Source organism: Zootermopsis nevadensis, unplaced genomic scaffold (assembly GCF_977971745.1).
Source record: "Zootermopsis nevadensis isolate Lab colony 2312 unplaced genomic scaffold, Znev_1.0 Znev_ptg000024l, whole genome shotgun sequence".
Classification (NCBI taxonomy): domain Eukaryota; kingdom Metazoa; phylum Arthropoda; class Insecta; order Blattodea; family Termopsidae; genus Zootermopsis; species Zootermopsis nevadensis.
The window spans coordinates 9,769,239-9,794,366 of NW_028259156.1; the positions used below are offsets into that span (position 1 = coordinate 9,769,239).

The 25,128-nt window shown below is 35.1% G+C and overlaps 3 protein-coding genes across 7 annotated transcripts in view; 1 reads left to right on the forward strand and 2 right to left on the reverse strand.

The window, feature by feature from the left end:
• The window catches only part of LOC110838476 (opioid-binding protein/cell adhesion molecule homolog), a 95,990-nt gene extending 91,383 nt beyond the window's left edge, over positions 1-4,607 (reverse strand). For both annotated transcript variants that reach the window (XM_022081684.2, XM_022081682.2), the window contains exon 1: positions 4,463-4,607. The gene's annotated coding sequence lies outside the window, so the exon portion shown is untranslated. The remainder of the gene's footprint in view (positions 1-4,462) is intronic.
• On the forward strand, positions 1,311-7,867 carry LOC147872803 (sodium channel protein Nach-like). 2 transcript variants are annotated; one of them, XM_087355512.1, is made up of 4 exons: positions 1,311-1,617; positions 3,229-3,282; positions 4,080-4,328; positions 5,748-7,867. In XM_087355512.1, the coding sequence occupies exons 1-4, from the start codon at positions 1,338-1,340 to the stop codon at positions 5,987-5,989; spliced, it is 825 nt and encodes a 274-aa protein (XP_087211638.1). In that variant the 5' UTR covers positions 1,311-1,337; the 3' UTR covers positions 5,990-7,867. The 2 variants fall into 2 exon arrangements, 1 of the variants encoding a protein (XP_087211638.1); XR_015536982.1 differs by lacking the exons at positions 1,311-1,617; positions 3,229-3,282; positions 4,080-4,328 and adding an exon at positions 4,689-5,151 and having other exon boundaries at positions 5,748-5,886.
• LOC110838475 (RUN and FYVE domain-containing protein 2) lies at positions 7,283-24,689 on the reverse strand. Of its 3 annotated transcripts, none has more exons than XM_022081680.2 (11): positions 24,471-24,689; positions 19,464-19,642; positions 18,719-18,828; positions 18,117-18,324; positions 17,087-17,247; positions 15,420-15,717; positions 14,682-14,822; positions 13,419-13,516; positions 11,563-11,779; positions 10,186-10,416; positions 7,283-8,928 (listed from the first exon to the last, which is right to left on the reverse strand). In XM_022081680.2, exons 1-11 carry the CDS (start codon positions 24,658-24,660, stop codon positions 8,788-8,790), a joined length of 1,974 nt encoding a protein of 657 aa, XP_021937372.1. In that variant the 5' UTR covers positions 24,661-24,689; the 3' UTR covers positions 7,283-8,787. The 3 variants fall into 3 exon arrangements, with proteins under 3 accessions (XP_021937372.1, XP_087211636.1, XP_087211635.1); XM_087355510.1 differs by lacking the exon at positions 24,471-24,689 and adding an exon at positions 22,025-22,116; XM_087355509.1 differs by lacking the exon at positions 24,471-24,689 and adding an exon at positions 19,809-20,385.
• Between the last annotated feature and the right edge of the window lie 439 nt (positions 24,690-25,128).

Below are 25,128 nucleotides of genomic sequence, written 5' to 3' on the forward strand. Positions count from 1 at the left end.
CATCAGAATTTTTTTTGGAAAACCTAAACGGAAAATATGACTTGAAAAACCTACAAGTACATGAAAGGATAATATTAAAATGGATCTTAGGATATAAGCTGGATTCAAGTGGCTTGGGATAAGATCCAGTTGGCGACTCTAGTGAACACGACACTGAAATTTCAGTGGGAGATTTTAAGGCTTGTTGGTTGACTGTCAGCTTCACAAGAAGGACTATGTACCAGGGGGTTAATAAATGAGGAAGTAGGGACCTGAACCTGCTGGTTGTGGTACTGAAGATAAAAACTCAACACCCATATAGGAAACTAAACCCTGATCGTCCAAATTGATGCTAGTTTACTGTCTGATCGAAGATGTTTCATCATCTCTGTAATGAATGTCTTACGCCGACCATGATAAACGTGGTCATTGGATTGTTTACTGTCGCAGCTTTCGATTCTATCCAGGGCACAAACATAAAACAGATCTATCTGTATACATCTTGTGAATATCAAACGTTTTGTCACCATTTGGAAACACTTTGTTTGACTTAGTCCCATTAAAATAAGTATTTACGGTTAGGTAAATTTTAAAAGAGTTTTCGTGGTGCGAAAACACCTTGGGGGACCGGATAAAACACAGACAAAAACGACTGGAGCTAACAGACCAGTCAAAAGTTCCTTTTTGATGAACAAATGATGTTATTTTAACCAAATCCTTTTTCCATGCGCCACCTTATAAAAACATTCAACATTTGAAAGAGAATTTTGCTTACGAGAACTCGGTTCTAACATTATCAATACTGTATTGTAGTTCAGGTACAGTACTCACCACAATTAAGCACATGGTCAATGTACAATCACTTTATCACATTTATACTAACAAAGGTCGTTTATTTACGATTTTTTGAGGGTGCCAGACTGACAGCGTGAGTTACGGGACTTCACGCAGCAAGGTTAGGTTAAGTTGTGCTTCGTTTAGTGATCAGAACTTTTGTATTAAAGTATGCAGCACATTACGAACGCAAACATTCCACACGAATGAATAAACTTTGAATTTTAGTCACAAATATGTAGCGCGTTATATTTATTGCAGGGATGTAAACCTTCCACACGAACAAGCAAACTCTGAATTGATTTAGTCACTTCCTACTCTAGAATATCCGTGATTACAAAAGGGTCCAGTGTGGGGCCTCGGATATAAAATATATGATTTCTTACAGGTCGCAACATTGGAATAACAGCTTACAAAACATATATAATCTATAATCTACTACCCTTAACTTTACTTTATTTTTTAAATGAGTAATTTTTTTTTTAAATTTTCCATGGATCAATTTAGACTTATTTGTCTAGATTATGATTCATCATCCAATGGCTCCTCCAGAATCTGGTAAAAGCATATACATGCCTGAGAAGATTGCATCAACCTTCTCAGTCAAGATATCACCAGTGGTAACAGAATGTTCACCGGAGGTGAGAGGACTCGATATGTCGACAAGGAACTGCATGTTTCCAGATGAACATCACATCAAGTATTTCAAGACCTATACACTTCAAGGCTGTCTCATTGAATGCAGAATGAAGTGGCTCATAGATAAATGCGGATGCCACCCTTATTTCTACGACTTTGAGCAAGGTAAATATACATAACTACTGCTATTATTTAACATTATTTTGTATTTCCCTTCGTTACATATGAGGTTTATATTATAAATGGCTTTGAATGTTGACATTTCATAACTGGGAACTCTAACGAGATAAGTAGGCCATTTGCAATGTGAAATGAGTTAAGCCTGAATACATTTTACTGATGTCACTGATTATGCCACATATTACCCTAGGACAATTTATATTTGACATTATACTGGAGTAGAATGACTGCGCTATACAATGAAAGAGCAGTATTGACCATCATAATTCGAAGTTCGAACGCCGTCCCCCACACAGAAATCAAAAACAGAATTTCTTATTAATAGGCCTTAAACATGCCCAAGTCAATTGGAATTTCTCCTCTCCTCTTCTCTGTCTTTGGGTCCGCAGTGGCCGCGCGGTCGCTGGGACCGTGGGTTCGAATCCCACTCGAGCCATGGATGTGTGTCAGCGTTTTTCTGTGTTGTGCTGTCCTGTGTACAGGTAGAGGCCTTGCGACGGGCTGATCCCTCGTCCAAGGAGTCCTACCGAATGCCTATAGATCAAGCCAACGAAAAGTTGGGACCCGCAGTGCTCAGGCACTTGAAGAACGGGTGGTTCCCAGCATCCCAGTCTTCTCTGTCTTTGATCTGCTTCGTAAGTGGTCATAATCGGTTTACAGAGTAACCGCGGACCTCAATGCAATAACAAATAGAACTCTGCTGGATGGAAATGTTAGTAAGAGTGTTATAACAAAGAAGCAATGGCGGTACATTTTATTTTAAAGAAGTAGCGCAAAACGGTCGCTTTCACTAGCACAATTACAAAAAATATCCCCATAGAAATTAACACGCAGTTGACCAGATAGATTTTACTTTTCAAAAAACCTATGGATTTCCCTTTGAAAACGTCAGAATTATGTATATATATATATATATATATATATATATATATATATATATCCACGCTTTTTATCCTACAAGACTTATCCTCTCTCTCATTTTCCATCTTTATTAAATATCTACGCCATTTTAAATGTGTTTCTATATTTATCACGCTACCCGTTATTATACAGTGCATTCGAAAAACATTGTGCAGTTGCGGTTATGTATCAATGTATGACCTGAAAACATTCGCACTGGCACTGGAAGTATGTTGACAGAACTGGCGATGCTGGCAAATCGTGGTTAACTGCACACTGACTTTCCGGGCGCCCTATACAAATAACACCTCACATGAGGTACTTCATCTCAATCTCGCGTTTCACTACCGCCATTGTGGACAGTGTGAAAGAAACAAGAATTACCTCACGAGTCTCACTTAATGGCTTCACGCGCTTTGGTCCATTTAAATATGATTTCGAGGCTATGTAATGTCATTTAAAGTAGGCCAAAGGTGGCTTAATTTTCACGTTTAAATTATCATAGTGCATTGCTACATTCTTTTTTTTTTGTCCGAATTCTTTTGTGGCGTTATTACACCAAATCCTGTTTGGGACCATGGAAATACTTTACTGTTTGTACGCTATTCTCACTCTCCGCGACATACTAAGAACTGCACATACCGTTGAAAAATAAAAATCCAACAAATGATAAGCCCTCTTTTTTCCTCCTAACAGATGGCGCTAAGGAGTGCAAAATTTCACAACTACCATGTTTAGCAAAAGAGAACAGTAAGTGCATTTTATTATAAAACCAATACATTTGACCAGAAATTTATTTAAAATTAAATAGTTTATGTTTCTGAAGGCCACACATTGCACAACATATACAGCCACCGACTGGCTTCGACAATTGGACTGCCTAAAATATGTTACCTTTATTTCCAACCCAAATCAGTATAAAGTATTGCTGCCGACAGTCAAATATATTTTGAAAAATATCATAAACGTACGTGTCATCTACAATGATGCAAAACTATGCACGTTAATTAAACTCATTCTACGCCACAGTATCAAAAATATTCTTAAGAATTCTTTAATGTCCATAGAACACAGACTGATGCATAGTAGTGCGCCACACTCTTCGTCAGGCCATTAAATTTTAGGAATATTAAATAAATGTTTTAGTGTATAACACAAAGAAACAACGGAGTGTCCCAAAAAGATGTATACAAAGCAACAAGTTTGACGGCCATATGTCAGTCAGATGTTCTCCTCTGTCAACTGCGCCACGAAGCTGACGGTGGTAAGTTTGAACACCAACACCAAGTGCTGATGCTGACGAATGTAACGGTTTAGTTTATTAAAGTGTTTTATTTAATTCATTCAATGTGTCTCTACATCTTTTTGGGACACACTGTATGTCATCATCAAACTTGTGGAACATTCTGTATAATACATTACACATTACTGGGGGTCAGAAACTTTCTTAAAAGAGGATGGTATTATTCACACTGTCAATCATAATCTCAATTTAATCCACCAAAAAGGAATTTTGTTGTTGGATGCAATAATTGTTCTTTTGCCAGCTAATCTGCGAGTGTACAACCCACCACCTGGATACAAAAATTTGAATGCAGAACAAGGATCAGCAGTGCTCAACTGCTCCAATTGCTTACCCACATGTCATGACAACACATTTCTTGTGGATTATGACATGGTTCCTGATACTGATCCTACTACAAAGGAAAGCACTGGCCACATTGACGTTTTTTACAATGAAATGGGTGCAATTAAGTATCGACGAGAACGAGCTTTCAGTTTAATGCAACTAATTGGTACGTATGTTCAAGGGAATTAAATGCCCCGTGAAAGCCATTATTCAATATAAGGAAAGTGTTTTACATGAGTACAAAAAACTTTATATAACTTAGAAATTATCAGAAGTAATCGCATGAAGTTTTCAAGTTACCTTTAGTACTGCTTTAGGATGTGATGTCACCTTGCACAGCTATTCACTTTCATGCTAACGTTTTGCTTTACCACATTTACACACGAGACAGCCACATGTTACAAACGAACGGAAACACAAACGGGAAGACGTTTTGCGAGAGAATATCGCTTGTATGTTCATAACTCGATACATCAAAGCTTCTGTCAACACCTGTTTTAGTTTGATTACATTTGAGTGTCATCTCTCGGAGTTATGAGCAACTACACCAGCACTGAAACATCGACGTACTTAGCTGGCAGGAAGAAAGTTTACACTTGTCATTTAAATTAAACTCGGCACTGAAGTGGTTAATTGAAAACTGTTCTTGTACGCAGAAGGATCAGACAGACCAAGAAAGTTTTGCCTATTTAAAATAAGGAAAGACCATAATTTCGTAGTTCTTATTAGATTCATACCGGAGATTGAAATGGGACATAATCTCCAAGGCTGCCTCAGCATCAATTTCTTACACTGTTTACATTATTTTATGAATACTTAACCCTTTCCAATGGGCATTGAAACTGTCAAGGAAATAATATTACAATTTTAGAAAACAACAGTCTTTGGTATACAAAAACGTAGCTAACCTGGATGTTCACAATATGTAAACAACAGTATAAGTAAATTCAGTTGGTACCAGCTTGGTAGGATTTGAGGTTATAACAGTGGTGAGTATGGTCATCATCAGGGTTGTAGCACCATATAGTCTGGTATAAGTTTTAACAATGTTTCAGAGGTCCTTACTGCCTCCATCATCAGAGCAACTGCATATTACTCATGTCTATGATTAGTGACCTTCAAATTGCATTATTACAAACCTTGTGATAGATGTGTGCACTCCACCTGTCAAAGAACGTGCACCATCTCAAATTTTTAAGACTAATTAATGCCACTTCTAAATTTTGTATATATGACTGTATTCCTTGTAAATATCTGAACACACTAAAGGGTTTGTTTTCTTAAATCCTATTTACAATTCTGCGATTTTATAATGTGCCATATAGGCCATTAAAATTTTAAATTATTCTAAATGAACTATATACAGGAATGATGATTGCAGATGTGATTATTCATATTACATTAAATGTATCAATGACTCAAATCACATTCCATGCAAAGAAGTTAGTAAGAAAATCAAGACATATCAGTAATTTTGCAAAATAAAATAATTGGGCCTTGGAAAATAAATTTTAATGTTAATTTATAAGTAGACAAAAGTTCTTCTAATAATTATACTGAACTTTGACTGTTTCCTTACTTTTAGTTTCCTTTGGTGGAATCATGGGATTATTTCTTGGAGTGAGCTTACTAAGTGGTGTTGAAGTGATCTACTACGTGCTCAGAATTTGTATGGCAACATACATCAAAATACAGCAAAGAGGAAAGCGAGAACCAAATACAAAGAATTTTCTTGTTTCTAAAAACAAAGTTCCAGCACTCAAAGCTCTTTCATTTATGCCACCCATAGATTCAGATTATACTAACCATTATATAAAGAATATTTAAAACATGTAGCAAAAGTTTTACATATGTACAGTGGGTCATGGAAGACTGCATAATACTCTGTACTTACAGAACAAATCTTTGTTACTACCTGCAGTTGTTGAAATGTGTTTAAGATGTTAATTCTGAAGATTACATTACTCTACCATTGTTACTCACCATTTATAATATTCAGAGCTTTCTCCAGTGGTGCACATCAGTGTTTATTGCAGGCCAGATCTGATGATGCACTGATCACTACTTAAAAGCACAGATAAAGAAAACAACAAATCTCAATAAAACTTATACGAATAAGAGTTCACAGAATTCAGTTTATGATAGAATAATCATCTATGTCTGGAGTAAAAACTGAAGTCCCAGGAACATTCTGGAAGGTCAAATGACCAACTGGGACAATGGATGTCCTACCATATTCTTGTCTACCCTAATATTAATTGCCTCATCATTGTACAGTGTGTCCACAATGTCCCTTTGGGTTTTTTAAAAATTGTGGCGCGCAAACAAATTGAGCTAGCCACATGTGGTTTGTAGCAGATTACAGTGAAACTCTGGACGTTTTTTACTGACCTCAGTAGACCTCAATGTGGGCTCCCTTGGTAGCACAGAGAACGTCCAGACGATATTCGAGCTCTTGCCATATTCTGTGGAGCATGTCTGCTGGAATAGCCGAGATCGCATTTCTGGTACTGGTCTTCAGGTCATCAAGTCTGTTAACTGGTGTTCAGAACGCATTGCTCTTGACATAACCCCACAGGAAAAAATCCAGTAGTGTTGTCTGGCGAACGTGGAGGCCAAGGCATTGGACCGTCTCTGCCGATCCATCTTCCTGGAAATGTCCTGTCCAGGTACGCACGTACCTGCAGACCCCAATGAGGTGGAGCACCATCTTCCAGAGTTTCAATGTATTCTGCCGCAAACCGCATGTGGCTAGTTCAATTTGTTTGCGCACCACAATTTTTCAAAACCCCGAAGGGACTTTGTGAACACACTGTATATCATTGTTAACACGCTATCATCCCTGGAAACAAAAAACTCATATTCTAAGCCAAAGAAAGCCCTGAAATACCTGTTCATCATCCCATCTAAATAGCTCCCACCACCATCACTACCATTAGTGTGTCCAACCAAGAAAATTACAGCGATTTGTTAACGGTAATAAACCTCTCAGTCCACTAAAGGGGAACGGTGATCCCATAATGGGACCATTACATAGTTTTCCACACATTTCTCCATATATAACAGTAAGCTTTAGTAAATATTCCTTGCTTCATAATATCTTAATAAAGATCTTTAAAGTTGTAAAAAAAGAACTATCTTTTATATAATACAAACCTCTTATATATATATACATATCATGTTCATGTGCCTGTATGTTGCACTCTTTTTATGAAGGAAAACATAAGAACAGCCATTCCTGGATTCTGGTCAAAAGACAAATTTTCTTGATGTTCAAGCAAACTGACATAGTCTCAGATCATAATATAACATGCTCTCCATAATTTTGTAATGAGTAATTCCCATTACACTGACAATTATTATATGATGATAAACAGAAAATATGCAATAACACCAAGAAAGCTGGGGTGCACCATACATTAAAATTAATATCAGTACCTCATGGAACATATGAACTGAATATAACATAAAACAGACAAATTTCACAAAATTTAAAAATACATTTTCCATATCAATTTGGCACAATGCATAAAATGGCAATATTAAATATGGTATATTTTGCAATACTTGGCATATGCTTCCATGAATTTGGCAGAAAAATTATATAACCTACACAAGTGCATTGTTTTGTTTGTCATCACTTAGTAAAACAAAATAACAATTCTTGACTTATCCACAAAATGCAAATAAACATGCTCTGTAGTGCACTGTGTTTTTGTTAAACCAATAGTCATCATATCCATACTCCTTCAATATTCTATTTTAAATATGTGCTCTATAGCAGTGGTATTCAACCTTTTTTGTTCGCGTACTCTCAGATATAATTTCTCTTCAACTTTGTACCCCCAAAGTTGTTGGTGTATAATTCAAGTTATACATAGTATATAATCTACTTCCAAAATAAATTAAATTCAAAATAATATATTAAATAATAAGTTTTAAATTAGAATAAGGAAAATCAAGCTATTAAATTACAAATACATTATTGTCTATCATATAAAAATTAATAAAGGAACAAAGGTATTCTAACAAAGCAAAATAATATGTTTAAATATTTTATCAATTATTAATTAATGTGGATCAGACCTGTTAATGAGATGATTGAGCTCGTTTCTGCCGCCCACATAAGAATTTCATAAGTGAGAGAGTGAGAGGAATGGCGCTCCCAAATTGAATGTAGTTACATCCGGTTCTTCTGTGGCTAACCCTAAATCTGGCCCTGATTATGTAATGTTTATCATAAAATAATATATATATTTTTTTTAAATTTCAAGTACCCCCTAAGATGTCTTCGCATACCCCAGGTTGAATACTACTGCTCTATAGGAATAACTTGTAACTTCCCCCCTCTATACACTAGCAAAGCTAAAATTGTATGTATGTTTCAGTACATATAGGCCTATGTGCTTGATACACTTACATAAAATCATAAAAAATTGGAGTGACGAGTAAAAAGCTCTTCGTAATGCAAATATCACAAACTGTCATTTTTGTATTCTATAAACTATATATATATATATATATATATATATATATATATATATATATATATATACATGTGGAAATATTGAGCTGCACTGAAAATCAAAGCAATGATTACATCCATGGTGAGATCACACTTCAGTTCACTGCACAACCGAGTATCGTCCAACAAGGAACACGTGGCATTCATCGCACACCCGAACTGGCTTGGCAGATGATGGCAACGACATAGTATTATCTGAACATGCATTGCAGAATATTTCCCCACAGTTACGACAATGATGCTGCAAAAAACAAGATCATCATCATCGCATTGAAAAACTTCAAAAAATCTGCTTGTTGATTATGAAGTAAAATTGGAACAACCATGTTTCAGCAATATATAAACACATGGACATTATTTAATCTACCCCACTGACTTCAACGTACTTCATTACCTGATTGAAATACTGGCTTCTCGTCTCATGTCAGTGGTGTTGATAATACTGTTAAGGAATTACCATAACACTAGCCTGTAACGCATCTTCTTATTTTAAAGTCAACGGGTTAAGCCCAACAAAAGTAAAACAGAACTGAAACTAATCAAATGGCCTTTAGTTCAGCCAAACAACAGGATAATCTCAACTCTGTAGTAATTTAACTCTTGGGGACATGAACCAGAACATTTATGATCTAAATTTTGTATTCATACAATTATACAGTAATAAATCAAAACAGTCTAGAGCCATCAATTGCTCCGTCCCCTACACTTTGCTGATTTGTCTGTTATAACTTAACAAACAGAACCACAAGAGTTACATTCTGAGGAATCCATGTCTGCTTTACTCTCCTCTACTTGTTGTACCAGCTACGGATCTGACTTACTGAGTTGTCTTATGAAGATTATCAGGATCACAGTCTTAAACCATGAACAATTTGTAAATTCGAAACCACACTATCGTGTTCAATACTGGGATACTGGGAACGGCCCGTTCTTCAAGTGCCTGAGCACTGCGGGTCCCTACTTTTCGTTGGCTTGATCTATAGACATTCGGTAGGACTCCTTGGACGAGGGATCGGCCCGTCGCAAGGCCTCTACCTGTACACAGGACAGCACAACACAGAAAAACGCAGACAAACATCCATGGCTTGAGTGGGATTCGAACCCACGGTCCCAGCGACCAAGTGGCACAAGGACCACGCCTCAGACCGCGCGGCCACTGCAGACCCCTAGTGTTCAATACGGGAACAACAAAATGAAAAGAATGATACAGTATGTGTAACACAGATAAGAATAAAAAATGCAATTCACTTTCTCTCATGGTGCCTCTGACTTCCAGAATTACATTAAAAAAAATACAATGAAATCTCTTTAAATCGAGAACTATAAAAACTCATAGCTGAATGTATACAAAATACAGAAAACCAATAATTTCTAAACTTAATAAAGTTAATTACAGGCCCAAATTCTATGTCCTATCTATACTCTCAAATATAAAAGCTGACACAGTACATTATCAATGTCAGATTCCAATATTGCTCATAATGCTGAAATTCCTTACCCGTCTCCGTGTGATGTTGAACTCCTTACTACACCCCTTACAGTGAGTCACTTCTTTGTCTGAGGCCCACTGTCCTTCCCCTTTTGCAACATTCCTTGTTGCTTCCTCTTTAAGATCTGCAACTTGAAGCTTTGATATGCTCAGTTGATTACCAAGTTCTTCCAATGTCTGTTCTTGTTCAGTGTACTGTTCCTTCAGTTGGTAGTGTTCCTCTTGCAAAGAAACATATTTCTGCCAAGAAATATTATTGTATCAAGTAAAGGAGTCCCTGTGTCTCACACAACTTTCTACATTTTCATTTCACTCATTATCAACTTTTCAGTAATATTAAAGAACACCAGTCATGTTTAGTTGCGGGCATTTAGATCAAGAAAAACTACGAAAGCAAGAAATGAGTATCAGAGAACAGCACGATGACTCTCTTTCACTAAACTGCTGATTCTTACACAAGTATATGGAATTTCAAAATCAAACTCATTCACAATGGATGTCATTTGCAGATAGAATTCAACGAACTCATAAGAAATAAAAGAGGGTACAAATATGGGCCTTCTAGTAATACGGAACTTATACTTCACAAATAACCTGCAAGAAGAAAACATCCTTAGGGTTGGCCCCAATGGGGAGAGCAGCTGTAAAAAATTTTCAAGTGAATCAAGTACTCATCAGACTGTTTCGAAAGGTTTTGAGAGCCAAAGGAGTGGGCCGTAAAATCTTCGTGGACAATCATCACATCTCCAAAACTTTTTATGACCTCTATCGGAGGAAAGTCAACTCCTGCATCACAGATCCCTCCTGACTTTAGCCCCATAACATCCTAGACTAAAGAATTCAATTTAGTAAAGTTTGTCCTGCTACGTGCCATACAGGCGCTTGGGGTGAGTGGAGGTATAGCTCCTCTCTTTCTTGACCTTGGCACTAGATGGGGGTGAGTGGTCAGCATCATGCCCCGGCCGGCTTTACCCCCGGGAAAGGACCCCAGTACCCACTGTAGAGGAGGCTGGGTGGGCCCCAGAGCCGGTCTGGACGCAGAGGCCAGAGGAAAAATCCTCTGCCCCCCGTCGGGGATCGAACCCCGGTCGTCCAGCCCGTAGCTAGTCACTATACTGACTGAGCTATCCCTTACATAACAAGAAGACTATACAGCCCAAGAACTCAGAAGACCACACTTTAAATGTACATCAAGGTCAAATATTAAATCCTGAGTGTTATTATGAAAATTAGATATTTAACACTGTCAAGTTGCCAGTCAAGATATTTAAATAAGACTGAATTATTCGGGATTGAATACAAAGTTGGCCCTTGGTGCACGAGTTTGAATATTCAGTCTTGATCACCAGACAAGTTCATTAGGTATGATTTTGTGAAATTACTTACTGATGCAACAGATTTCAGTTGTCCCAACTCCTGGTGAAGCTGAGATATCTTGTCTCTATCCTTCACCATTGTTTCTTGCAGTGATGTCCGCCATTCCCTTTCTATCCTAAGATCACCTTCAACACTAGAATTTTGCACCTCTTTTTCTGCAATTTGCTGTCCAAGTTTTCGAGAAGACTCCTCAGCTGTTGTTCGTTCACTTTCACACTGCTTGTACCTAATTTCACACCAGCAAAATGTAACAGGAATTGGGAACAGGAACAGAAAACCAAAAATAGAACAAATAGCATAATTAGAAAAAATAAAAAAAATTGTTGTTTCAAAGCTGTGAAGGACTGAGCCATACAATTTCTAGTACTACCAAAAAAATAAAATAAATCATATATGCTATCAAGTCGTCACTTTATAAAAATGTCCCTATCAGTTTTAAATTGTGTCACTTGCAGGGATGTAGGCAGAGCTCATACCAGTGACATTCTCTCTTATTCTTCATTATAAATTATGAAAGGCAAGAGAATGACCCTCCTCTAAACATGATTACCTACATGCCTACAGTCAACATTCCAAAACAAAATGTGACTGATATAATGAAAATAATGGCAAACCCTCAAAACAGACAACCTAAATGAACCAAAAAAGAAATAACCAAAATTAGGTATAAAAAATAATGAAGGGAAAATGTTTTCACACTTTTGATCAACCTTATTATACAAGCCATTAGTTGAATAACATAAACATATTTTTCATAATATATACTTTATTACAGAATACCTTTTACAAGCAATAAGCACAGATAATGAAAAGTTCTCATATTACTGACAGTGCAAGGAACAAATATTTAAAATTCAGTCAATTTCCTAAAAATTGTATAATACATGAACACTCAAGTAGTAAATGAAAATATTACATTATCATGTGGCGGCCTGTAATGTAGGTTTGCCAATATCTCCAACAGTAACACTCTTTCTTAATATTTCACTACTAAACTACATTTAATTCCTATATTATGATCCATAACATGTGGTTGAATTTTAAGCACAAAACATCACTTTGTTATGGATATGACAACAATTTGTTTCTTGATAGATTTAATGCAGTGAGAATAAACTTTATTGTTACAGGATTTCTGGACTTGTCCATTGGTTATATGGGTTTATATCTGTCTTTTGATCCTTGTGGGTGTTTCCACAATTTTTATTGCAAAATGTCTTTATTATCTACAGCTGACAATATTTGATCTCAGGGACTTTTTGCTTTAGTTGGGTGGTCCAGTGATTGAGATTTGTTCTTTCTAATGGACTGAGATGAGTAGTAACTCCACAACTCTTCACTTGAGAACTTAAACAAGTCTAAAATTTTCTTTTCAGAATACCAGATGATGGACAAAGGCCAGAAATTCAGTAATAATTGTAATATACCATCACCAGAACCATTTATAAGTGATGAAAACTTTGTTTTGCTTTCAGTCTGATAGTCCATTTTTAATGTTATATATAATAAACACAACTGTACTGCAAAATTTATTTTGAAGGCAAAAGGAATAGGGCCAGTATTTAAATAACACAACAATTAAAGCTATAATGCAATGCAGCAGCTCTGGCTATTGACATTAAGCAGCATTCAAAGGACAAATTATACTTGTACAAATATTTATGCAAGCCTTTCAAAACAATACGGAGGGCACATTTTATTAACAAATTCCTTGTTTCAAAACAAAGAGTGAACATCCCTTTCCACCTGGTCCAAAACAATCTCAAGTATTTATTACTAAATTGGTCTTAAAATGTTCCTATTCTTTTGTCCTTGTCCGTGAGTTAAAACGTGTAAACACCAAGACAACAACAGGCAGTACCTACTTTTCCTCCATTTTCTGTATAGTGTCAGTCATAGCGAATGTTTTAGCCTCCAGTTTGCTGATTAGTTCAGTTTTGTGTTTAAGCGAGCTCTCACACTCCTGCAATATAATTTATCAGTGGCTCATAAACAACACAAAATAAGAAACCCAATTATTAAAGCAATTCATATATACACAGTTCCTGTGAAAATACCTTGATAAAATCACTGCACATTAAGATAATGCAAACTAAACATACAGAGATATGACTTATGTGTTCCTGCTACTATTTTTTGGGCTGATTTCCCCTTGCTGAGGTGTGACCCCCCTTTTCAGCATCTTTCAACAAATGATTGTATTTTTCTAAGTTGTTGAGGATTTGACCAATTTGGCTTGTTTTAGCTTGGAGACGTGTCACCATCTCACCTTTTTGGGTCAACTCTTCCTCACATTCCTAAAAATTGAATGACAAAGTGTGATAATGGAGAACATTATTTATTTTAAGTATGATTTTCCTGGTTAAAACAATAAGAAAAATAAACCTGAAATCTAAAACCTAGAAGATTAACAATCAACATATATATAAAGATTTCTGTCTTCTGGGTTGTTTCGCTGTGTAGTCTGGTCAATGTTCACCAATGTGTCATCAGGGAGATGAATATGCCAATAGGGTGTGTGGGGCTAGGTTTATAGGTGCCGGAATGTGAATGGCATATTCATCGCCCTGATGATGGAGGAAGTATGACCTCTGAAACGTTGGTTAACATCGACCAGACTACACGGCACAACAACCCAGAAGACAAAAATCTTCATACCTCAAATCTTACAACATATATATAATTTACCAAATAGCAGCACACAATTTAAAATTATTTTATGTAATAAAACTATAACCAGGGCACTCATTTAATAAGAATTCTCTAAACCTAACATGACAATCTGATACAAAGAAACACTAATTTGAGCATTTTGTACAAACATATAAAACACAAAGCAACAACAAAAAATTTCCCACAAAGATGACTGTCTTTTGGTAAACTGACTGATATTTCATATGGGCTTACTACCTTCATCATCAGGGTGATGATGGAAGCTGTCAGCTCCTCTGAAATGTTGGTCAATATCTACCAGACTACATAATGCAATATCCCAGAAGATGGCCATTTTCATACTCACAGCTGTAAGAAACTCAATCTTACAAAAGTTCACCAGTTTTAATTTGTAAACAAAATGGTATTAACAATAAATAATTTTACTACAAATAAGTATGAAATTCTCTCCTTACCTGAAGTTTCTTGTACATTTCCAGGTTTATGAGTTTTATATCATCCAACTGCCTTCTCAATGATACTATTGTATCCTGTTTCTCATGAATATCTTTTTCTAATAATTTCATTGCCACTTCCATTTCTGCCTTCAGACTTATCTGTTAAATAAGAAGAAAACAATTTACCAACTGGGTTTTATAATTATAATTAACAGTCAAATGTTAGTGTAAAACACTACTGACAGATTGAACATTCTTTTACTCAAGTTTGAGGTCATTAATTATGGCAAAAATGTTTGTTATGAGACACTGTTTTTGACTGACCATTATGGCTGAAGATGTATAAATACTGATACAAATGTATCTCAAAGTACAGTACAAAGTTATAACCATACAATTTATTTTATTAACAAATTTATGTGAACTGAGTGAGTAATGTAGGATGTGGAAGAAAAAATGGCATAATCAACTGATACAATCAGGTTAAAAACATAATTATTTTCTCTAATATCTGCTATGGCTATATCAAGCAAACTGTGAATGTATTTATCGTTTATCCAAGTTAATTCATGTGTGCTACATGTCTGCCTCATCTTGGATTTCTTAAATTAATCTAAAAAATTAGACAAAGTGCATTCAATCCATGCTAATATTATCCTTCCTTTCACTTATATCCCACAGTCTCTGAACACAACACTTCAGTCATTTATATCATCTGCAACATCTCTTCTTCCCTGACATAGTTACACTCCTTACCTGCAGACCAAGTTCTTTTTCGGTCTCACGTCTTTGCTTCCTCTCATTCTCTAGCTGTATCTTCAGTTCTTCTACCTCTGAGTTTGTTTCTGACTTCTTGGTATGTGCTGGTTCCCCATCACCTCCTCCCTCATCCATTCTGTCTGCATTTACATCCAAGCCGAGTTCCTTCTTCAAATTAACATTCTCCTCATACAGTGACAAGATGTTACTTTTTGCAATTGACATATCTTCCTTCATCAGTGCATTAGTAGTTGTTAACGCTTCAACCTTAGTCTGCAGATTTGTTACAGTAGCACTGAAATACAACACAACAGTTATTAACAAATATGCTACAAAATACAGTTTCTCAATCCAAGGCCAAAACTTATCAAGAAAATTTTATTTTTATCTATACAGGACGGGTTCGATACCCAACGAGGGCATAGGATTTTTCCTCTAGCCTCTGCGTCCAGACCGGCTCTGGGGCCCACCCAGCCTCATCTACAATGGGTACCGGGGTCCTTTCCCGGGGGTTAGGCCGGCCGGGGCGTGATGCTAACCACTCACCCCCATCTAGTGCCGAGGTCAAGGAAGAGAGGAGCTATACCTCCACTCACCCCAAGCGCCTGTATGGCACGTAGCGGGACAAACTTTACTTACAGGTAAACCTCGATTTACGCCCGGGATGCGTTATTGGACGAACCTGCGTAAATTGAAACTCTTTTTATAATGTAAATCGTGCGTTCCCGGCTCCAAACACTGACGACTTAAGTTCCTCAAAAATTGACTTCGCCTTATACGTGATAGCAATTTCAGTCAAGGGAATGTTTTTTCGATTCATGTCATCCACCCATAGCAACAGTAATTTCTCCATTCTTTCTAAAAGTTTACTTCTGCTATAACTCACTTGCATTGCACTTACTCTCGTAGCCTGTTGCATTGACTGTTTTATTTTATATGAATTTTTCATTATGGTAGTTACAGTGGAAGGAGGCAACTTCATGCTTCTGCACACATTACGACGGGTATTACCACCTTCTATTCTACGAATTATGTCAATCTTATCTTCTAACGCAATAGACCTATGCAACTTTTTAGCAACACATTTACTTCTCTTACCAGACATGGTGGCTCTTCTACAATTTATAAATATAAAACAGTTGCTACTGCAGAATAGTGGTCAAACAACAACACAAACACATTTAGCACACAGTTTTCAGCACATTCAATGTGTCAACAAGAAGCAAACTGAGCGCAAATCGAGGTTTACCTGTACTGGTCTTATATAAAGCCCATTTTCTATAAAGCTTAAATCAAACAGTATATCTTATCTCCAAAAACTGTTTATCAAACAAAAAGTTGGCATATTATATATTAAATGAAGTAAAAAGAAAAATAATTCATATTTCTATATAGTGTCATTTTCAAGACAATTATTAACTTCATAATAACAGACTTTCAACATTACATAATCTAAGGTACTGAAATCATCGTTCATGAATAAATAAACAACATATTTGTATCTGCAATAAATAAACCCCCAGGTCAATATGGAACACAAAATCAAAGAAAAAACATTTAGAAAATACTGGATAATATCGTCCCATTATTTCTCACTTGTCACATCGCTCACCACATCTGAAATGGATGTATGATGTGATGACGATCACTAATAATATACATACTTTAGATGCCTGTTGAGTTCCTCAATATAATTCTTTTGGTCAAGTACAGTTGTCATGTTATCATGATCCAAATCATCTTCTGAAGATTCACTACATTGGTTACTTGACCGCAAGTACAGTGAGAAATCTATTACACCCTGCTGACAGTCCAAGTCTTCTTCCTGTTAAATGAAATTCATTGCACATAGTGACCCAAGGCTTATAATACATCGTATTAAAAAATTAAAAATAATTCTACATCTCTCCACCTACCTTCTTACTTTAAGAATCAGAAATATGTTTTCTTCTAAGAATGGAAATTGACAGAAATATAAAAGACTATCAATACTAAAATAAATAATCAATACCTGATCATATTATCTTCAATTAGAGAACATATTTTGTACACAGACTAAACATACATATTGTTAAAGAGAGGCTATTATAAGGTACTCTAATCCAGTGGTATTCAACCTGGGGAATGCGAAGACATCTTAGGGAATACATGAAATTTAAAATATATATATATATTATTTTATGATAAACAGTTAATAATCAATAATGTAATTTATTTAATTTATTTTAGATGTAGATTATATACTATGTATAACTTGAATTATACACCAACAACTTCGGGGGTACAAAGTTGAAGAGAAATTATATCTGGGGGTACGCGAAGAAAAAAGGTTGAATACCACTGCACTAATCCATCCATAAATAAGGAAAAAATACCTAACGTTCTCAGCTGAACTGTAACATAATTCCTTTGCCACCAAATAAAGGTTATGGCTTATGCCAATCGACAGTTAAACAAAAATTCTTTGTATTGTAAGTAATTCATAAAATAACTCTTATGAAATTTAACCAGAAGCTTTATTATGCTGATTTTTGTTGATAAATGCTCTAAAAGGATTAAGCCATAATTTTCACAATTTTGTAAATAAACTTGTAAAAATATCTCACCCTTCCTGTGTCACATGTGAATACAGGTACAGATGTTTCAAGGGGGTGGGCGGGGGTTATACAGTTTTATACGATATAGTCCACTTACCTTCACACACAGGTTACAGTCTATAACATTAAGACCCACGAGGAGTCCCATTATTATAATAGCTTCATCACTCATCATGAGGGCATCTGGTTCAAAATATTCACATAAAAGATCATCTTTATGATCAATCAATATCTTTAAATAATCAGCCAATTTTTTCTGCATCAGGGCTAATCTCAACCAGGCTCGAGCTCTGCCCATATGAGTCCTGAAAAAGGAAATACCGCTCAGTATTCCGAGTCTACATAAAAGGGTAAACGTGTTTCGCTGTCACCTGACCTAGTTCCGTAATTCTACATTGCAATGTCACAGCAAGTCCTGTACATGAACTTGCACCTTTGATGTAGAATTCCATAATTTTTTACTTACTGATGAACAGTAATGGACTTACAGGAATAAATATTCAGACATCTTTTGTAATAGTGTGAAATTTCTGTGAAAATTATGTGAATTTTGAAACTGAAAAGTAGTTTACTTCCAATCTTTTTTGATTTCCACCCTGGTTACTAGAATTTGTTGAGTACTGGCTTAAAGAATCATTATAACTTTACGACCATTATTTAGTAAATTAGTTTCCTATATGTCACAGCACTATCACTCACCTAACAGTTGGAAGATCTCTAACACTTGCTGTAATATCTTGTGCTTCGATAGCATATTTTTCAACAAACTGTAAAATATCCCAGAGTTCTTTCTTGGGTCCAAGCAGGCCCTGAAACAAGTAACTTAACTTCACTTTGTGGACAATGAAAAGAAATAAATCAAGTACTGTCATGACTTTATATAGCACTAAGCCAATATGAACTCTTTCTGGGCAATTCTTCACTAAGCATTAAAATAACTCTTTTAATAATTTCTGAAGTTTGTTGATATGATAACAGAGCTTCAATTTCAGTTTAACTGTGTCACAAGAGAACTATTACTTGACATCAATGACCAACATGACATCATTTAGCATAGAAAATCTATTAAAAATGTTGATTATGTTGAAGTGAAAAAACATGAGCATTAATTTGTCAATATTAATTATTCATAAAAGTGAAATTGGTTACATAATGGGTTAACATATAGGCAGGCTATTCACAGGAGCTGAAAAATACTTTTAATGTGGCAAATATTTTGCCTACACTTTACACATAAACTTACCACTTTCTTTTTTGAATTAATACAAAAAAATGTTTATCCCTACCTACTACTTGTCATGCAGTAATAATGAATCACAGACATCTGACCTGCTCATTCTGCATAATTCATTCCTTTTTATAAACATATCCAAAGTTTGTAAAATACCACTATTCAGAATTACAGTGTTTATTATAAAATATGTAATTCAAACTGTAATATTACCTTCTTTGGTTTCAATCCATGTCTTAACACATGTTCCAGAACTATAAAGAAATGTTGCAAAGGCATGCTGTCAGAATCCAACATTCGGCCATACTTAAGTGATGTTTCTATCAGCTCCTTGACTATTAGTTTTGATATGTTCACTAAATTACTTCTTTCAATCATTACAGGGTCTCGGGCTAAAATAAAAGAAAATTATTTGTCAATCTGTTTTCAATGGCTTCACTGGCTAAACCCTTTGTTTACACCATACATATCTCACATAGGGAAAATGGTTCTACAGGGCAGTGAAATGCCAATTAACGCATTTCAAGTAATAAGTACAAACATTCCTCGGAAGCATACCAAGTAGTGGTAGAGGTTCATCAGGGGATGGAGTTGATGGTTGAGATGAAGATTCTGGGACACTAAATTCCACATCTTGCAATTCCTTCAAGCAGAGCCATTCACCATCAACAGATACACGGAAGTTGCACAGATAGATGGTGTCCTGTGCACCTGCCATATCTTGATCAATCATCCTACCCGACTCTCCGTTGCAAACAACGGTTTCAAATATTTCCAGTGTTCACAGTTATAATGAAAGACAAATTTAAATATTTCAATTTTAGTTCATCTAACAATAACAATGTTGTAATGTTTAAATATGTATCAAAATTATTGACAAGATTAAGTTCTTCATATATTACTTTAAAGAAAAGGCAACAAGCTGTTCAAACTTCTGAATCCTCTCAATCAGTCATTTTAATAAATATTTAGGAACCTGAATCATAAACCTGTTTAATACTGCCAGTTCCTTAACGTGTGCCTTACAGTAATGACAATGAAACCGTTACATACTAACAGGCACTACTAAATACCAATCTTTTAAATTAACAAGAGGATATACAATGTTACAGGAATAGGCACACACTGATTTAATGTTATTTACATGTTAGTAAATTCTGCCAGTTCGAATCCCTAACTTCCTGAAGACACACAATCCTATGTCCATTCTTAATACAAAGAAGAAACTAATTAAACCACCACTAGTTTGGAAAAGAACACCGAGAATCATGGCCACTAGCCTTCACATTCAAGAGCCACAGTTATTGATTTCACACAACACACCACACAAGATGGCACCACAGTCACTCTGTGAAAATCAATACTCATAGCTGTAAGACGCAAGATTGCAGTCATCTGCTAAATACACATAAACTGTTGACAACAGAACAGTGACACAGAAATTCTGCATTAATTCCTAAATCTCTGCAAAAGGATTTCACTGAAATAGTTTATATGACCTCTCTCATACTGCTTTAAAACTTCTAACCCTTTAAAGCCAACTGACAACTTATGTACTACCAGCTTTAATAATCAATAACTCAGCATTCTATAGATGGAGTCTCAGAGAAAATCACAATTATTTCCTTAAACAGCACTAACCAGTCAATCTTTCTAGTGGAGGCATGTTGTGTTTTCTATGAGATAAAATTATTAAATTTTATTTAGATGGACTTCAGCTTCAAAGGGTGGAGTTATATCTACAAATACTAACACAATATGAGTTCAAAATTCTGTACATCTGCAACTTACAGCTTTGTTTTGTAACCCTTTCAAGCCCAATGGTAACAATATGTACCACCCACTTTAATAATCAGTAACGCTGCATTTTCTCCATAAATATATTTATGGGTTTCATGTGATTCTCCAAGTAAAAAGCAAATATTTCATCAAACAACATTAACCATCTGGACTTTGTTATGGAGATGTACTGTGTTTTCATTGAGGTGCAAAATGACTTTTAAAATATTATAAATTAGACATGCTTCAACTTTTAGCAGTTAAACTCTTATTTACTCACCTTTATGAAATCATTCCATTACAAGACATGATAAATGTTAATCTTTAGTTTTAAAAAGTATGAGAATAAATTGTATTTTCATTAACGACCTACTGAGCCACTGGACTTTCTATCTATAAATCATCCATGACCTACTGATGAATAGAAATTTCATCTCTACAAAATGTTTTTGTTGAAAACAGGATCCAAATTTGATTATTTCTGTTGATATTCTTATAACTTAGTGAAAAAAGGATTATTCTGATAATGTCAACTCAGTTTATGGATGAGGGAACTAATGGAAACATTATTTTGTATGGACTGCTTTTCACAACAAACACTACTAAAAATTCAAATTTTGGGCTCCCATGACCCCATATTATTATTATTACAAAATTCTTCAAGCTAAACTATCACTTTTGTCCCAAATCACACTCTCATCAGCTTTCAGATCTCTTCAATCTTTATTTTTCCTTCAGACAGAGATCTTTCCCATTCACATAAAAAACAGGTAAATTATATTTCTGTAAATATTTAAGACAGCTGCATTCTGATCTGAGACCTACTAACAGATTCAGGTTGTCCATAAACAAAATAAAATATTCACATGCCTGTGATTTATCAGAATAAGTAAAATAATTATAACATTTTGCTTTAAATCACACTGCCATGACATCAACGTATCATTTCTATCAAGGAAATCCTAGAAAGACATATGACTGATTATATACCTTACCACTATAATGTTTTCCAGTTCCAGTTTGGTAGTCTGAGAACCAAAACATTTTAACAGTAACCATATTAGATATTAACTACAAAGCTAACTCAGTTCTGTTCAATTCACCAGTCTTATCATAAAAAGATAATCAGCAGTGTTGCTTAGCATCACATAACAGCTTTGATAAGGTACAGTACCTGATATAAATTAATAAATACAAACTTTTGTTCATAAATCACAAAAACATTTTACTTATCAACCGAAACTTACCCAATCTGCACTGAACAGGAAAATACCTTTGGTGCTAAATGCTTCTTAGGAATTGATGGTTCATAATCAACTACAGTAGTCTCTTTTACTCAAAGAGTAAATGCGATTAGATCAGAAGATAAGTGTGTTTAATAAAGGGATGGCTTCAGTTCAGGAATACCACAGAATAAATTGTGCAGTTTTGCAAATATTCAAAGGGAAGTTCAGTATAAGAAAGCAGTTTTTACAAAAGCTGGTGTATTGTGATCGTATCACCTACAACACTCACGTGACTACCAACACGAAAACAATTACAACATTATAATATGCAGGAAGTTTTATATTGCACATCCTAAATTTATTCTGTCACAGTGATATGAAAATAGTAAATAATCACAGAAAATTAAGACACAGGGTTTATAACACTAAAATATATGAACTATTAAACCACAGATGACACTAGTAATGCAAGAATAATGGAACAGCTCATTAACAATTTATCTGAAACTTATGAGTCAGTCACATTGGTGAAAAGTCTATATAACTAACAGAACATTCTTAAAGAAAATACAATTATTTAATGAACATCATAAGAACGAATATTATTTACTTCCCACAATGCCACGACTCAAATGCACAGCTACTTAGGTCACAATACAGAGGCCATGTTGTGAATCTGGAGCAGAGTCCATGTAGGATTCATTGTGGACAAAGTGCCAATGAGACATGTTTATCTGATTATAGCAATCAGTTGATAACAATGGGGTTTCTTTAATTAAAAAAACACACTGTTGGCAAGACTTTGCAAAACCAAGGCAAGGTAGCCTGGATGTTAGGTGCAGGTTTCTAGGCCTATAAAATATATTTCAAACCAAACTAACCATTTATCCATATAAACATATAAAGACATTAGATATAGATGATAAAAGGGTGTCATGAAAGGATGCACTACAATAGTAAATCTAGAAGCCATAAATCTGAATATGTATGTCACTGTAGTGCTGTACCCAGCAAATATGCATCTCTTATTGTAACTCCTTAAAATGGATACCTAAAATGAACTTACTTTGCTTATTTCCATTCCATCATTTCTTATGGAGTTATCTTCTTGGGAAATTGAAGAGGCAGCAAAAGAGTATTTAACATCAAAAAAAAAAAAAATCAATAGAATAATGGCAGGTTTGAAAAAATATCTTACTTAGAACTATTTAAGAAATTTTATATACTTCCTTTGCATGTGAATTCTTACTCTTATTACTGCTGTTTGTTTTAGATGACATGGAGAAGTTTCAAACAAATTCTGACACACAGTACAAACACAAGACATAAACATGATCTCCATATGCTGAATGTTAACTTCATTAGTCACCAGAAAGGGGTTTACTATGCAAAGATTAAGTTAGTCAATATTCCTCCAGATAGCATTGAAAGGTTAAACCAACGCATAAAAGTATCTAAGAGAGCAATGAAAGATTATCTGTTATCTCATTCCTTCTACAACTACATAAAAAATTATTAGGTATTGTAAATATTCATATATATATATATATATATATATATATATATATATATATATATATATATCTGTATCAATGATGCAGTTACATTTGTATTGGTACTGTTACATGTACCAAGTGCTGGTACTTGTATGAAGACATGTTCCACATCCTTAGCTGGTACCATGAAGGATCTATGGAATGTAAATAAATTCCAAAAGACTAGATGGGGTTGAGTATGATCATCACACGGCAATATTGTTCACATACATTTCTAGGAGTTTTACTTAAATGACATTAAATTCTGTCAGTGTAAGAGAAGTAAGGTTAGATTTAGAGACAGTGTGGGGTTAGTTTAACAGGTGGAAGGGGAAATATGTGAAACCTGATTTGGGAGATTTCCTTGTGAAAACTTGTGATGTAAAGTGCTTCTGTTTCACAATTACCAGTAACATGATATTCAGGCAGACTTTTCTTTTTTCATGAAAATATTACGGCAAGCCACTATGTAATAATTATGACAGGTTTGTTCAAACATATATTACATCAAGTCATGTAATTATTGTGAGAAGTATTAAGCTACTCGAAAGACAGTAGATTTCATTTCACAGCTATATCACTATCAAGTCCCAAATTACACATCTTATAAACCATTCAGAAAACGCATTACATGCATGCAATATTATGAGAAATTAAAAAAATCATAAACATGCTCTTACACTTGATCACTTTCCTCACGCCAATTTTTGGTTCCCTGGAAACAACTAATGCAGGCCATCTGTCTTCTTTCATAGACGAAATTGATGGAGAACGTGACAAGCTTTTGCTGCCGGAAGAATTAACTGATTCAGTCACAGACTTACTATCTGTTGGAGAAACTGGCAAATCTTCACTACAGGCAGTGGCCATGTTTTATGTTGACCAATTTTCGATATGCTTCAGTTTTCGATATAGCCCATCGACTTCGATCTATCGATAATAAATACTTCATTTAAACTAATGCATGATTGTATCAGGATAGGAAATTCGTGTACAGAAACTTTAAGAATAGTTTTAGGTGTTCTTTGCGCTTTTATATAAGCAAAAAACTCCATATGGGTTCATTCATGTCTGTCGCTTCTTTCATCCGATAAAGTATTTCCAACTGAAAACAAAAATTTAAAGTGCCTGTTACGGATTAGGCTCCAATGGCATACCAAATTTCATGAAAATCAGCTCAGCGGTTCTAGAATTAACAACACACGGGAAAATACTACAAATGAAAATTGTATATTTTATTATGTATGTATCATGTGTCCATTTTTAGACCAGCTACATTTTATATGGTTCAGTTTCACCTTTGTGTAAAATAACTGTAAAATCGGAATTTTTCGTGTC